Source organism: Kryptolebias marmoratus, linkage group LG23 (assembly GCF_001649575.2).
Source record: "Kryptolebias marmoratus isolate JLee-2015 linkage group LG23, ASM164957v2, whole genome shotgun sequence".
Lineage (NCBI taxonomy): Eukaryota > Metazoa > Chordata > Actinopteri > Cyprinodontiformes > Rivulidae > Kryptolebias > Kryptolebias marmoratus.
Genome location: NC_051452.1, coordinates 8,533,325 through 8,548,828, shown reverse-complemented (window position 1 = coordinate 8,548,828; position 15,504 = coordinate 8,533,325). Strand labels below are relative to the sequence as shown.

Genomic DNA, 15,504 nt, shown 5'->3' with positions numbered 1-15,504 from the left:
GGAGTCGGGTTACCTGGAGGAGCAGGTCCGACGCGGGTTTGATCCTCTGCTGGAACAAGATGCTCAGCGCCCGATTCTGCTGCTCCAGGTCGAAAACTCGCGTCCGCAGCTTCAGACACTCCTCTCTCAGATCCTGAGGCACAAATTTGGTCATTCATTAAAACAAAAACCTGAATCCTGTCGTTCTGACAGTCAGAGTAAACTTAAGGAGCAAACCTTTTGCGTGAGGAGTGCCTGCACGACTTGATTGGCGACCTTAAAAGAGACAGAAACCAAACATGGAGTCGTTAGAAACATTTTCCCCTCGGGTTCCCGGCGCTGTGAGCCGTACAGTCGAGCCGCTCCCTGATCGTTGTATTGACAGCTCTGAATTGATGTCGGAGCAGAAGTGCGACCGGTTTAAGTGCTGTTGGGCCTGGCGCTTGGTCTCTCGGCGGCTCACACCCTTGCCTGCACGCCAGACCACAAGGCCGGCGGAGACGCAGCTCCGATTACGGCGCATCGATTACTCATTAATGGCGCGTGAAGCCGCATCGGCTCCTCGGAGTGCTCTGGATTATCGAACGGCGGCGGGGAGGGCGACGAGACGAAGGTAAATATGGTGCTGCTAGTTACCCACCTGCCATTAACTCAAACAGATTCGAGTTAACGGGCTCCCTGGACTGGACAGGAACGACAAATACGCCACTTTCGGTTCGTTACTGAGTCTGAGTTCCCAGTCCATGTCCGATGCGGCTCCTCGTCGCTTTCAACTCCCCTTCCAAGCCTCCTCTTTCATCCGCGGGGAAATCTGCTCAGTCCGCCGAGCCCGTTGGTTCGGACCCCGTGTGATTCAGGGAGCTGCCAGGAGCTGGGCGCCCTTCATCCCTCCCCCGGCGGCGTGGCTCCCTGAACACAACTTATCAGGCTCTCCCAAATAACCCGAGGGCAGAGAGGTGCTCTCACCAAGTTATGGCTGTTAAACACGGACTGCGGGAAAATTAGGACCGAAGACAAAGAAAAAACGACTTCAAGAGCGGGCTTTGAGTGTTTGTACACAACCGAGTGGGAACTCTTTTTATTTAACACCTATAAAAAAACCATAAAGATCTCAGGATTATATCTGAAACCAGGCAGCATTTTATTGGCTTTAGCTTTATGTAAAGTACCAGATCAACATATAGGATTGACTAAAAAAATACATTATATTTCCAAGTTCACACATACAGGATGTTTATTATTATTGGAGAACTAAAAATGTCGAATCGAGCCGGCTACGGCAGCCCAGAAGGGACGAACCAAACGACCGCAGGGCGAAACTTTGAGTCATTTGTTTGCAGACGCTTCAGTTTCAGGGTCAACGGGGGCGTTCGATCGGTCGCAGCTCGCAGATTGAGACACTAGATGTCGCTGTATCCCATATGGAGATACTGTTTTAGGACCTGCTACCTGTACGACCCAAGTAAGTGGACCAGGTAAGAACCCAGACAGTACCCGGCTGCGTTATCTAAAACTTATTTCTTTATCCCTGATGGAAACGGATCAGTTTCAACCTCTGATTTATCGTCTTTGTGCCATTTTCTAACTGAACTCCAGGTTAAATTAGTTAGATGTTCCAGTTTCAGCCAGTAGTTTCTGTTCCACCATTGCTTATTTGAGTAATCAATCCCACCCTTCACCGACCTCTCAGATGAAACTCCCTCAGACTCTCGCTGTAACCGAACGAACACTCACCTCGTCCAGACAGCGCTCGTACTGCTCCCTCTGGCTCACGTTCTCCGAAGCCAAGGCGGAGTTCTCCTCCTGCAAAAAAAAAAAAAGAAAAAGGGAAACGAGCCGTCTTTAGTTGCACGCGGCGCGGACAGAACAACACGGCCGGGCCAGCGGAGAGGAGACGTCCCTCACAAAGGTCAGGTGTCAGCTTTGAGCCGGGACGCCCAATAAAACGAAATAAAGAAATCGCCGAGTGCTGCGGGGAGAAAGGTCAAGGGGATGGAAGTTACGACGCTGAACTTTTGTGCTGCGAGAGTTTGGACCTAATAAGAATATCTTCTCCGCTCGCCGAGCGCCGGCCGAGGCGGGCGCTCTATTGATCTCCGGGAGTTTCCAATTTGTCAGCAGCCGGCTGCGCATTAGGAGCTGTCAGCCTCCTGGCTCCGCTCGCCCTCTGCTCTTTAACAGAAACTCCGCAGCTCCTGGTAAAAACATAATTACAAGCCCAAAAAACACCAGCGTGGGCCGACTAATTAAAGCTTCTGAGACTCGATGCAGATGTAATGAAAGTAATTAAAGGAAGCTGATGGGCTCTTAGACGATCCTCATAGGTGGGGGAAACCCCCCCTCCAGAAACGTCCTGACTGCGTCTAATATTTGTTCTACAAACTAAAGCCAACAGAGGATAAAGAAGGTGACCTTTTACATCCACGTGGCTCCAGTCAACGCTGCGTTTTTCACCTTCTGCCGTCACTATCAGGCAATATTTGAAACGTGCACACATCAGCTGCAGCTACGGAGGTGTTCAGCTGGATTTCCTGTCCCAACAGATTTCTGTTCATCGGGACTTTTGCTCGCAGAACGCCACATTTGGGGTCGTGAGGGGAAAACCGGTCTCCATTGGAATCAAAACGACACTTTTTTAACGAACTCTTAACGAAATATGTCGTTTTGTCGTTTGTTTTCATTTGTTTTTGTCCATTTTTTTGTTTTATTGTCTAAATTTACCATTTTTTTTAAAGCCCACAGCCATTCAAAGGTGGGGCAATCATGTAACAGCTACACTTAAATAAAAACACTGCTGGATTGGAAAGAAATAAAAAAAAAACCAACACTTTTCAGTTAACTCTTAATGAAATATGTCGTTTTGTCCTTTGTTTTCCTTTGTTTTTGTCAATTTTTAAGTCTGTTTTTTTGTTTTATTGTCTAAATTTACAGTTTTTTAAAAGCCCACAGCCATTCAAAGGTGGGGGAATCATTTAACGGCTACAATTCAATTAAAAAATGCTTTATTTATGTTGTTGTAACTCATCATCCTGGTTTCGTTAAAGGAGTTGTTATAGATGCAACTCTACCATTACTCGGGTATGAAAGGTGGTGGGCGATATGCATTCCTTCAAGGAAAGCCGGGCTTTTATTTTGTTGTTTTTCTCTCCTCGGGCTCCAGTTCCAGGCGGCGGCGGCAGCGGCGGCGCGTGCCCGGCCAAGCTAATGAGCGGCGTCAGTGGAGCTGCAGGAATCGGAGGCGAGCGCCGCTCACTTAGTGTCAGACGAGTTTATGCACAATCCGAGGCGGTGATGTATGGCCTCCGCTTTGTTCCTCCCCGCTCCGGCCGGCGGCACATCCATCACCCGCTCGGCCCGAACGGAATAAAAATGGCAGATGAGTTTTGATAAAGCTGTTCAAACGCGTCAGGAATGGATTACCGGGATTGGCTGAGCAAACCTTCGCAGATAACCAACGGCGTCCAGCCGTCTGAAACTTTCTGGTGTTTGTGTGAAGGAAGACGTTTTCCTGTCTTTGAGATCTAATTACTTCTGAGTTTGTCGTCTTTTCTGAACCGTTCAAATCAAAACGTTCAGCTAATCCAAGCTAATTTTAAATATTTTTCAAAATATTTAATATTACTTACAATTTTCCCCCCACAGAAATACATTAAGATTTCTGTTTAAAAGACAAAAACATTGTTTTCTTTAAAATCTGCTTCAGCAAACTGGAAGCTGTTTTTAGCTACTTTTAGCTTTTACCTATCGCTCTGCAACTTAGCTTTTAATTACCATTCTGCTTATTTTAACTTTTGGTCAGCCTTTTGCTATATTTAGCTTTTTATATACTTTTAGCTTTCAGCTACCCTTTGTGCTTTTAGTTACCATTCTATGTCTTTTAGCTGTTTGTTAGCATTTTGCTATAATTAGCTTTTAGCTACCCTTTTGCTATATTTAGCTGTTTATACATTTTAAGCTTTCAGCTATCCTTTGTGCTTTTAGTTACTATTCTACGTCTTTTAGCTTTTAGTTAGCATTTTGCTATAATTAGCATTTAGCTACCCTTTTGCTACATTTAGCTCACCTTTTGATACTTTTAGCTTCAGCTACTATTCCACAGCTTTCAACTTTTAATGACTATTCTGCTTCTTTTAGCTTTTAGCTAGCCTTTTGCCATATTTAGCTTTTAATTAACATTTTGACTAATTTAACCCCTTAGCTACTCTTTTGGTTACTTTATAATTTAATAGACTTTTGCTATATTTAGCTTTTTATATACTTTTAGCTTTCAGCTACCCTTTGTGCTTTTAGTTACCATTCTATGTATTTTAGCTTTTTGTTAGCATTTTGCTGTATTTAGCTTTTAATTAGCATTTTGTTGTATTTAGCTTTTAGCTACCCTTTTTTTACTTTTAGCTCACCTTTTGATACTTTTAGCTTCAGCTACTATTCCACAGCGTTCAACTTTTAATGACTGTCCTGCTTCTTTTAGCTTTTATTTAGCCTTTTGACACTTTTAGCCTGCTTTTAAAGTTTTTAGCTAGAATTTAGTTAGTTTTGCTTTTAGCTACCATTTACGCTTTTCCTTCATTTAGCTAGTCTGTGTCATATTTTTAGCTTTCGTTACAATTTTGTTTCTTTCAGCTTTTAGCTCGCCTTTGCCTACGTTTAGCTCGTCTTTTGATGATTTTAGCTCGTTTTTAGGCGGCGTTCTGTTTCTTTCAGCTGTCGTTCAGCAGAAGATGTAAATCCTGACGGTCGCCCTTATTAAACGAAGGCGGAGCCACTCAGGAACGGCTGGAGGTCTAACTTGATGAAGTCTGAGACCTTTAATTGCTGTGGAGATGATGGGGATGTGCGTCCAGAACAATCGTCTCAGATCACCTCAGCGGCTCAAGGCGCTCAAATCCCGGCGCGCGGAGATAAACAAACCAGAGCTGGAGCGCCGCCCGCCGCCCGAGGCCCCGGCGGCGGCTCCGCTCTCCGAACACGAAGAGCTGCAGGGTTTGACGAGCCGTCACGCTCTCAGTCCGACGACTGGCAGAGGAGCAAACAGGAAGGGGGGAAGCTGCTGAGATAATCACCTCCAAGGTCCTCAGGCGCTCGAGGAGGAGCTTGGCTCTGTCCTCCCCGGCGTCTTCCTCGGGATCCGGCTCCTCCTGCGTCGCCGGCCGATCGCGGCCGCTCTCCTCCTGTAGCTTCTGAACTTCCTCCGAGAGTTTTTCCTGACGAAGACAGACAAAACCAGGTTAGAGGGGGGTGGGGTGGGGATTTGGCGAGTCGAAACCGAAGCAGATGGAAAGACGGCGCTCGAACAGAAGCTGAGACGAACGGTTAAAAAAAAAAATAATAAAAGGAAACACGAGGAAGAAGCGATGAAAGGCAAGAGAGATAAAAAACAGGGAGAAGATCAAATGGGCAGATGGAGCAACAGCTTCCACAACAAAGCTTCAAAACATCCCATAATCCCTAATCATGTTTCTCTTGTTTTCTAAAGAGCAGCAGTGACCTTCAGGGCTCTTTAGTTTGTATTCTGACGATCCACTCCTCTCCCTCTTCACCCTCGCTGTGGATCTGCCAGCTGTCTCCCGCAGTCTATTCTCTCCCTCCTTTTCTTTTTTTTTCTTGAAGCTTTCCAGCATCTGTGATCATTAATTACTGCTAGTAATTAGTCACTAATTAGGCTCCGAATGACTGGTAAGCACCAAACTGCAGAGAGGAATGGGTGAGGTGGCAAGAAGACGGAGCTCACGTTCGCCGGGTCATCCCCGGAGCCCCGAGGCGCTGATTGATTCCCCATAAAAATATGACGCTGAAACAAACAACTGCCGCGACGGTTCCCCATTCCCAACCAATGAAGACGGTGGTTTGGCTGATCGTTTACTTTCTCCCGACTTCAGAGGCTGCTCTGAGGTACGCCACCATCGACCACCGTCAGGCCCAGTTTACTGCAGTTTTAATAAATGCAGTAAATTAAGTTGGTTTGCATTTAAATATTTAAATATTCCATCTTTCTCTTCAAAGCCCTGGTGGGAAAAAGCTACGGCACAGGAGAAAAAGGTGGTAAATTGCACTTTTTAATTACTGAAGAACTGATTGCCGCTCAAAGGAAAATCCCGTTGGAAAGCTTTGTCTCAAAGCCGAAAAGAAAGCGCCTCGTCCCACTTTGGACGGGGACTATTTTAATTTGTCCAACCAATTGGACGACGTTCTTCCCAGCAGGGACGAATGTTTGAGAAAACGCCAAATTTCGAGGCCCCTTCAGGACCCCTCCGAGTCATGGAGACACTTCGAGGGTCGTCCTGTGAGGACTTTTTACCTGCAGCTTCCATTAGGTTTGCTTCATTCTGGATGATGTGGTGGTTTATCGTTAAGATGGCAGATTTTGGGGTCCAAGTTGGGAGTGGATCCATGACCTGGGGTCCGGCGTGGCTTGGTTGTTCTGGGTTTCAAACGGGCTGCGACGTGACACCTGTGGCTTTAGCATCGTGCTAACGTGGCCTGACCCTCCAGCGATGTGAGGGGCGCATAGCCAGGGTTGCAAAATTCTGGGAACTCTTCAAAGTTGGACACTTTCCATTGGCAGCACGGCGGTGCAGTGGTTAGCGCTGTTGCCTCATGCACAGAAGTACACAGGTTCGCCTCCCGGCCTTTCTGTGTTGGGTTTACATGCTCTCCCCCTGCATGTGTTGGGTTTCCTCCCACAGACAAACTTTAAATAGGTTTTGAGGGAGAATGTCTCGTTTGTCTTTCCGGGGGACCTGCGATGGACCTGTCCAGGGTGTCCCCCGCCGGAGATCACCGCAGCCCGGAAATGACCCGGAAAGGAAAAAGCGAGTAAAGAAAATAAATGGATGGATGTAAACCAAAAAGATGCAGTTTGTTTAAATTACCCCCCGATTCCCAGATAATTCCCATGGAAAGTTCCCCCATTTGGAATATTTCCAAAATTCCTCAGCTCAACTTCCCGTGAAAAGGTTCTGGTAAGTCTCCTAAAGTTTGCCCGGAAGCAACCCTCATCTCAACAACACGGGAAATCGAGTAAACTCCATTTGTCGAGTCCTCGTTGTGAAGCAACAACATGATGACCCTCACGCGGGAGGTGGTTCAGTTAATTTGCTGCGATGCCACGTTCCGGTAGGTCATTTTGGGGGGGGGCTTAAATTCATCAGCCAATCAGGACTCATCTGCCGCTTTTTGCCTTCGTTTTCCATCAAATACACGATAGGCAACGTGAAACGGACCCCATTTTCCTGCTTTCACACAAAACAAAAACACGAGCGCTTTTCGAACGCTTGAAAATTCCCTAAAACTCCCAAATGTTCAGAGGTTTCTGCAGTTTTTAGGGCTGAGGTAGTTTCGCTTGGCTTCACTGTTGTGGAGCTTTAATGACTGACTTTAAGCATCTTTTTAAAGGTGTTAAAATAAAAACAAGACAGCCTCTGGCTCGGTGAGGTTAATGCGTTTGTGCTTTCATTTCACTCCGCTAATTTGCATTTTGTTTTAAGGCTGTTTTTCTTCTTTTGTAGTTAAACATTCACTTTTAATGTAAAGAAACAGATGAGGTTCTGTCCAAATTGCGGAAAACTGATTAAACACGGGCCCCAAATTTTACAGAGAAGAAAAAAAAAAACAAATTGTTTCATTTTTAACGTTTAAATGCAAGTTGCAGAATGCCTCTAGGCACAGAAAAAGAAGCCCTTTAAGTTGGGAGAAGAAAGTCTAAACTTTTAATTAAAGTATAACAACAACAAAACATTTATCCTGAATATAATTACGTTCATCCTTTCACATTATTGTTTCCTTCCTGCTTGTGTTTTTTTTTGGAGCCTTTATTTGGTGTAAGAGGGGTAAAATAGCACAGAGTGTCATCTGTCACGGCGCCCATCAGGTAAATTTGTCATCCCTTCAACAGATGGCTGTCAAAGCCACAGATATCGTTGCTTAATGTGCTGCAGAAAATCAAGATTTGCAGCTCTGATGGATGGCTGCGGCTCCGCTTCCGCGTATCCAAATGCCGCCGCGAAGATGCCGCCGCCCCGTCCTAATGGGAATCCTTCACAGCGGTTTGTTTTTCCACCTTGATTCAATCTCGTCCAAACACATATTAGGTTTTCAATCTTGTTCGATTCCATCGGCCAATTGGACTCAAGGTGATACTTTACTTTAGTCACGGCTTTGTTTTTTTTCCCCCGTCTCCTGCTTGCCGGTTTCGGTTCAGTCTGAATCGGTAATAATCTCCCAGAGAGGGAGTGTGAGGAGGAGGAGGGAAAAAAAAAACAAAACAAAAAAAGAAAATGGGAGGGAACCCTGTCCCTCGCGCTGCCCTTTCAAGTTATTGAGTTTGTCTGCTGAATACACAGAGCAGAGCTGCAGCAGGAGCGCCGCTGCTTGGTTAAACAGCGGCTGGGAACAGAATAATCGCCATCCGTGTTTATTCTCTCTGACAGTCGGATCACAGGAGGGAAGTGCGTGTTTACATTCACTCTGTCCTCCCCATCACTGTGGAAATGAGCAGTTTATACCCTTTAAATGTTCAATAAATGAGTTCAATCATCTCCTTATGCACACACGTTGTGATTTCTTCGACAGTTCGTGACGACTGATGTCTCGTTCATCCTCAAACCACGAGAAATGACACTTCCTGTAACCGCTTCAGCATCGACTACAGATGTTTTTAGACCGTTACATCTGTCTGCTCTGTGCTATTTCAGCCGTTCATAAATCAAAATGTTCGTTCAGGAGACAGCTACAGGTTTTATGACTTTGATATTTTTCCAAATATTTCACTTTATTTACAAATACTTATCCCATAGAAACACTGAGATCGCTTCATGCTCAAAAATGGTTTCATTTTACTTAATTTATTTTTGTCTAATACTACTTTAACTTTTAGCCACCGTTCTGCTACTTTTAGCTACTTGTAGGAAGTAGCTTGGCCATTTGTTGCTTTTAGCCAGAGCTACTTTTAGCTAGGCCCTTTGCTACTTTCAGCTAGGGCTACTTTAAGCTAGGCTCTTTGCTTCTTTTCGCCAGGGCTACTTTTAGCTAGGCCCTTTGCTGATTTTAGGTAGAGCTACTTTTAGCTAGGGCTACTTTTAGCCAGAGCTACTTTTAGCTAGGCATTTTGCTACTTTTAGCTAGGGCTACATCTAGCTAGGCCATTTGCTACTTTTAGCAAGGGCTACTTTTAGCTAGGCCCTTTGCTACTTTTAGCTAGGGTTACTTTTAGCTAGGCCCTTTGCTGCTTTTAGGTAGAGCTACTTTTAGCTAGGGCTACTTTTAGCCAGAGCTACTTTTAGCGAGGCCTTTTGCTACTTTTAGCTAGGGCAATTGTTAGCTAGGCCCTTTGCTACTTTTAGCTAGGGTTACTTTAAGCTTGGGCTACTTTTAGCTAGGCCCTTTGCTGCTTTTAGCTCAGGCTGGTTTTAGCTAGGCCTTTTGCTACTTTTAGCTTGGGCTAAAGCCAGTGAAATTCTTTTAGCTGGTTGCTGGGAGGTGAACCTTCGTCCCAGTTCCAAATCTCTAGAAAGACTCAAACAGGTTTTGTCAAGAACTTATTTGTATTTTGCTCCATCCGTCATCTTTCAGCTCTGAGCAGTTTCCCAGTCCCTGCTGATGAGTGACCCCGCGCACCATGATGCTGCCACCACCATGCTTCGCTGTAGGGACGGTGCTCTGACTTCGTCAACCAGAGGGTAAAAGTCGGACGTGCGGGTTACCTTATAGGCCTTCATGATGTCCACTGTGTCCACAGCAGTCTGCTCCAGGACACCCTGATTCTGCAGCAGCGACCGCACCGTCTCTTCCATCCTACACACACACACACCATTCTGTTAAAACCACAAGCAGATCAAAATGACATATACGTTGGAGGAGTCCAGTTGTTTTCATTTTAATTCTCTTCAGAAGATGACAGGGAGTCCAGACTCCTCAGCCACAGTAATTAGAACTTGTAACGGGAGCTGAGGAGGAAGAGGAGGGGTCCGGGTGCACAGGAGGCTCAGACGAACCTCAGACTCTGTGATGAAGGACAGTAAATGTCTCCCACCGGCGCAGAACCGTAAAACGCCTCCGCAGCCTCCACCACCGGAGTCAAACTAAGAGGCACACAGGCGGCCGCTTCACCGTTTCAGCCGCTCTGCGTTCATTTCACTTAATTTTTCATTGTGTTTACGTTCAAACAGCTTTATTCTCTCTTTATATTTATGAGTTTTCCTTCTCTTCGGTGGCTGAGGAGTATGGGAGCGTCTGTCACCTCCAACCTGTTCTGTCTTCACGTTGGTCCCAAGACGGCGTTCAGAGTTCGTGCCGCCATTTTTGCACTCAAGCCTCTCACCGATTTTTGTATTTGTCATTTTAAACAAAGGGACCTGAACCTATCAGCCTTAAAAAAAGTACATTTTAAATAAAAACATGAACAGATTTTATTAAAGCCCTCAGAAAGTAATCATCAAACGTACATCTACAACTGATTAACCTTTGGAGCAAACTAAATTCAAGATGGCGGCCCCAGATAATCAACCATAGCACATAAATGGCTATAATTCAGTTAATTTTAAAGATATCGAGCTAATACTTGGTGTGGTGGCAGCTGAGAGTAATACTCTGAGCACCAACAGACCACATATAATCTTTGTTTAAAACTCTGCAAGAAAACAGGTGATAGTTTTTGAATTCAGTCAGCATATTTGGTCATTTTGCGGCAAGGGAGTCCGTCTGAACGATGTTTAAACCCACTGAGGAACTGGCTGTCCACTCCCTTGCGTGCGCCGTTTGTGAGCCGCCGGAGAACCTCGGGGGTTATATCACATTTAGATGTCTGAGATGATGGGATGCCGGAGCCGTCAGCAGCTTTAGAGTGATGAACAGACTCTGAGGTCCAGTCGAAATCATCAGAAATGGGATCTGGGTTGTTCGAAATGGATCACTGCATCCCTCAGCTGTCATTTTCTTTTATGAACCGTCCATAAACGTGCCCACGCCGCCTCTCTCGCAAAACACAGAGCATGAAAAGAGATTCTTCTTTTTTTTTTGTTTATTTTTGGGAGGGAAAGGGGGGGACTGACTCCCGCCTCCTGCTTTGTTCACTTCGCAGGGAAGCGCCACTCTCCGCCCCCGATTTATGCCATTTTTTTTTTTTCGGCTGCGTGACTCGAGTGCGATCAGCGGCAGCGGAGCGAGCAACTTTGAGCGTCAAAGCCTGATCGGCTCGGAAAAAAACAAAAAAAACAACCTGCTGCCCCGCGCCGCATGCAAAGCAGACGCCAAAAAGGGTTTGTGTGGAAATAAAGCGAGCCGCGCAGGACCTGAAAGAGCGTCACGTCGGGTCGGGGAAGACGACGCCGGAGCCGGCGTAGAGCGTGAACAGGAACGGAGGGATGAAAGGCGCGTTTAGGAGCACCGGAGGAAAAAAAAGGATCTGATATTATTCAGCGGGAACGATCGGATTCAGCCTTTTTTGTGTTGGCTGTGACTGATAAGCTGTGGCGAGCATCTTGGCTCGAATGTAAATGAAAACAGAAGTTAGGCTCGTTTTTAGCTATGAAGCATTTCAGCGGACAGAAAACGGGTCAAGTCGGCTCCATTGTTGTTGTGGTTTTCAGGGCCGATGGACACAAAACAGAACCATTTATATTTGCTAAAAGCAGTTTTTAAACAACCTCCACGATGGGAAGTGCTTTTAAAAGCCCAGGATGTAGCTGCCGGTGCATCGGAAATCAGTAGAAAGTGTTGTTTTTAGTGGTGCACGGAGAAAAAGGACGCCAATAAAGCTGCGAGCGTTTGGAGATTTACACGTGTTTTAATATTCACATGCGAGAACTTTTACGTTTTCGATAAAGAAACGCTCTGCGATGTGTGTTTTTAACTGCGACGGACCCCGGACGCATGCTTGGCGGGGGGAGGGGGGTGGGACGAGCAGCACGGCGCTATCTGCGCACCATCTGTTCGGGCTGAGCCATAAAGCTGGCTGTAATCGGGCTGCGAGCTGCCGAACCGGAGCGTTGAACGGGCAGCAAGGCGGAGCCGGCGGCAGATTGCTGCCCCCCCACCCCACACACACACACACACACACACACAAACCTGCAGAGCGAACAGGACCAGGACTGAGACCAGAGACGGAGACCTCCTTCCTCTTCTGTGTCAAAGAGGTTAAAAACTCTTGTTTTTCAAAATAAAAGCCGGAGCTCATTTCCTTGAAATGTAGCCGTTTTGATCATTTTGTGCAGAATCACAAGCTGTCACCTCAGACTGCGTGTTGGGAATGACTCTCAGCTACTACCACCTGCTCCGTCTGTTAAACCGACCGAGTTATGAGCCTTTTGGCAGTGACCGATATAGAATGGCTGCGGAGGCCATCTTGAATTGAGGCGACTCCAAACGTTTATCAGTTGTAGAGGCAGATTCAGTGACTCCTCTCTAAAAGTTTCATCAACATCCGTCCAGTGGTTCTGGAGATATTTTGCTAACAGACAGTAAAACCAACATTCGGTCGTCTTTATCCTGAAAACACGACAACCCAGCAGCAACGTGCGCTTCCCCGGAGCTCGTTTTTCCACGACACTCAATACTTTTGATTCATTAAACTCGGTGGAAGCCGCCAACGGGAGTAACGGGAGACGGGCGAGTGATAATTGGTGCTGAAAGGAAACGTGTCAAAATGAATCTGAGATTAAAAACGAGGGGGAAATACGATTAAAGCTGCCAGCAGACAGAGCCGGAGCGGATCGAAGAACGGCTCAGACGAGAGGGGGGGAGGTGCGGGTGGTCCCACCACACCTGTGACCTTCATGGTGCTGACGGAGCACTTTGATGCCTCCAACTGCTGCGGGGAAGGAGCAAATGGTCTGGATCTCCTGGTTTCGGGGGTCCGAGGTGGTCCCGGACCTGAAAGGGGGTCTTTGTTTCCAAACAGACCCGTTTTAGCACAGATGTGCTCCGTTTTATCTGATTCTGTTCCATTTAATGCAAGAAAAAAAGCAGAATTTGAAGTTTAGAGGTGGTGAGGAGGGCGGAGGTTCTGACTATGGTCAGAATTCCTAAAACATCTCAAGTTGAGGTTTCCGAGCTTCTGGAAGGCGTGATTTCTAATTAAAAGCCTAGTTTTTCTCGAAGAAACCCCCCCACCCCCATCGGATTGTGTGCCAAAATTTAAAAACACCAATCTTGATTTGGGGAAGCAGCTGTAGACGCACATCCAGGGATCATTTCCTGAAAGCTTCATTAAAATCTGTGCTGTGGTTCACGAGGTATTTTGCTAACAGATATGAGTGCCTGCGTGCGATAATTTTCATCCAGTCCTCTTCCACAGCTGCCTTCGCCGATCATTTCTCATTAAAAGAACCCAGAACTTGTTCAGTCTTTCGACAGCCCCGAGCCCCCGAGGATGAGTCAACAAGTTCTGGAAAAACGACAAAAGTCCAACAAATAGGGCCTTTTTTTTGGCATCATTAGGACGGGTTCTCGGGAACTGGTTGAGCCTGAACGAAATGTGCAAAAGCTCTAACTGTTGGTTGATTTTTAACCGCGAACCCACACGCCGGGAAAGGATTAATTAGCTGTGATGTGGAGTTATTATCGAAAACACAACGAGCCGCTGATGTCACTCCGCGGCCGCGTCACTTCCAAAAGCAGTAAATCCAGTTAAGTGCGCGACTGGACGAGCTCCCAGCAAAACGTCGCTGGAAATAAACAGAGTGATTTGTCATTGCTGTAACTTCAGGACCCCCATTTACATGGAAGAGACGGCACACTAAATGCTTCTGATGGATGGGAAATATTCCTCAGATGACAGAACATTACTTAACATGAACTTGTTCCGCGTGATAGTGGGAATAATCACGAGCTGGTATCCAACGGCGGACCGAACGCATCGCCGAGGGAGGAGAGAGTGAATAAAGGACAAAGAGGGGGGGGAGGGTGTGTGTGTTTAAAGAAGGGGGGTGGTTATGGAGGTGAAAGCCAATTCTGACTCTTCTGACCCTTAAGAGATGAGCTGAATTTCAAACATTCATCAGCAGTCCAGGAAATACCATTAAGGCTCCAATCAATTTTCAGCCATGAGGTCTGATGATCTTCACACACCGCTCCCTCCCTCACACACACACACACACACACACACACACACACACTCTTAAAAAACAAAGCAATGCATCTCCATTTATCCTTAAAGGGACAGTCTATTCATTTTTTGTTAAACAGTTATCAATAGTTAGCATCTTAGCAGCCGGAGTATGGAGGAGACGGTAAAAAAGGGTTCGTTTGTCTATATTCAGGCTTAAACAAATCTTTCACAAACATGACCGCTACATTAGCTGATTTTTAACCTCGGTGCTTTTGCGTGACACGGTTTGTTCAGTTTGTCTCGGTTCTCTCGACCGAACGACGCCTGTGTTGCAACGCTAATGTGTGCCTGAAGCCCGAAAATCAATAAAAACTAGCACTTCTTTGGCTAGCCATTAGCCGAGCCTGGACGAAGACTTCTGCCCTTTTCTTGACACTCGGGGCTCAATGATTGCAAGTCATCAGCCGTGACATCAAACCGCTGACTGAACCTTTAAAGACGAAACGCCAAACGCTTCAGATGGAAGGAAACCGGTTCAAGGAGCTGGAAACAGCCGGACACCAGCGTCCCCGTCCACGGTGGGGGCAGTTTTATGTCAACGTGGACAGAGAGGACCAAGAAAGAAAGCTACCGCTCTGAAGGTGACGCCTTCAAGCTTGGCTAAAACTTGGACGAGCCAAAAGCCTCCTGGAGAAACGACGAGACAAAGATTGAGCCGATTCGTCACAATATCAAGAAGTTTGTTCGGAGGACTCAAGGTGAGGCTTTCAGAGCTAAGGACAATGTCAAGCACGGTGCACAATGGGGTTGGTGCATTGCACAAAAGGAATGGACTCAAGTTCTTTAGCTTCACCTCAAATCATCGGCTGGAGGGTGTTCTAAGAGGACAAGGATCCCGAACACGTCAAACATCTGGTTTGATTGCAGAAATCGTTAAGCTTCTGGAGCGGCGTTCCCAAAGCCCCCCGATCTCAGCGCAGCGGATGATTAAAAGCCAAGTTCGAGCCGGGAAACCGACCAATTTAAACGAACGCCTCCAACTCTGCCGAGAAGTGTGGTCACACGTCCAGTTAGAGGTCAAAGAGGACATGCATACATCCAAATAAATACAGCCATACATCTGAACGTGTGATTCGAGAAAATCCACGATAAATTTAAACCTGTGCCCCCAATTCTTGTTTTTACGAGAAGCATTCAGAGCCCAAACCTCCACTAGGGTCAGGAAGACCTTGTTTGGATCTGGATCACCACTAAAATTCACGTTTTTTTGGGACAAGCCCAACATTTCCTTAAGCTTTCATCAGAATCTGTTCATTAGTTTTTACATAATCTTGCTAAAAGAGGTGTATATTGTATTCCACTCTGGAAAAGGAATGGTTCAAATAAATCATTAAAAGTCCTAAATTGATACAAAATTCAAGCCTGGATGTAAGTTTCTGACCACAGCTCTACAACTATTTCGGGGGGGGGAGCCCCTGCTG

The 15,504-nt window shown here is 46.3% G+C and overlaps 1 protein-coding gene across 9 annotated transcripts in view; it reads right to left on the bottom strand.

Annotated features, from left to right (window-relative positions):
• Positions 1-15,504, bottom strand: part of LOC108242201 (nck-associated protein 5) — a 147,056-nt gene that overhangs the window by 30,292 nt on the left and 101,260 nt on the right. For all 9 annotated transcript variants that reach the window (XM_037973898.1, XM_025008214.2, XM_017426907.3 and 6 more), the window contains 5 exons: positions 9,681-9,771; positions 5,043-5,183; positions 1,714-1,782; positions 217-255; positions 14-133 (listed from right to left, as the gene is read on the bottom strand). In XM_037973898.1, the coding sequence (XP_037829826.1) occupies positions 14-133; positions 217-255; positions 1,714-1,782; positions 5,043-5,183; positions 9,681-9,771 (460 nt within the window). The remainder of the gene's footprint in view (positions 1-13; positions 134-216; positions 256-1,713; positions 1,783-5,042; positions 5,184-9,680; positions 9,772-15,504) is intronic.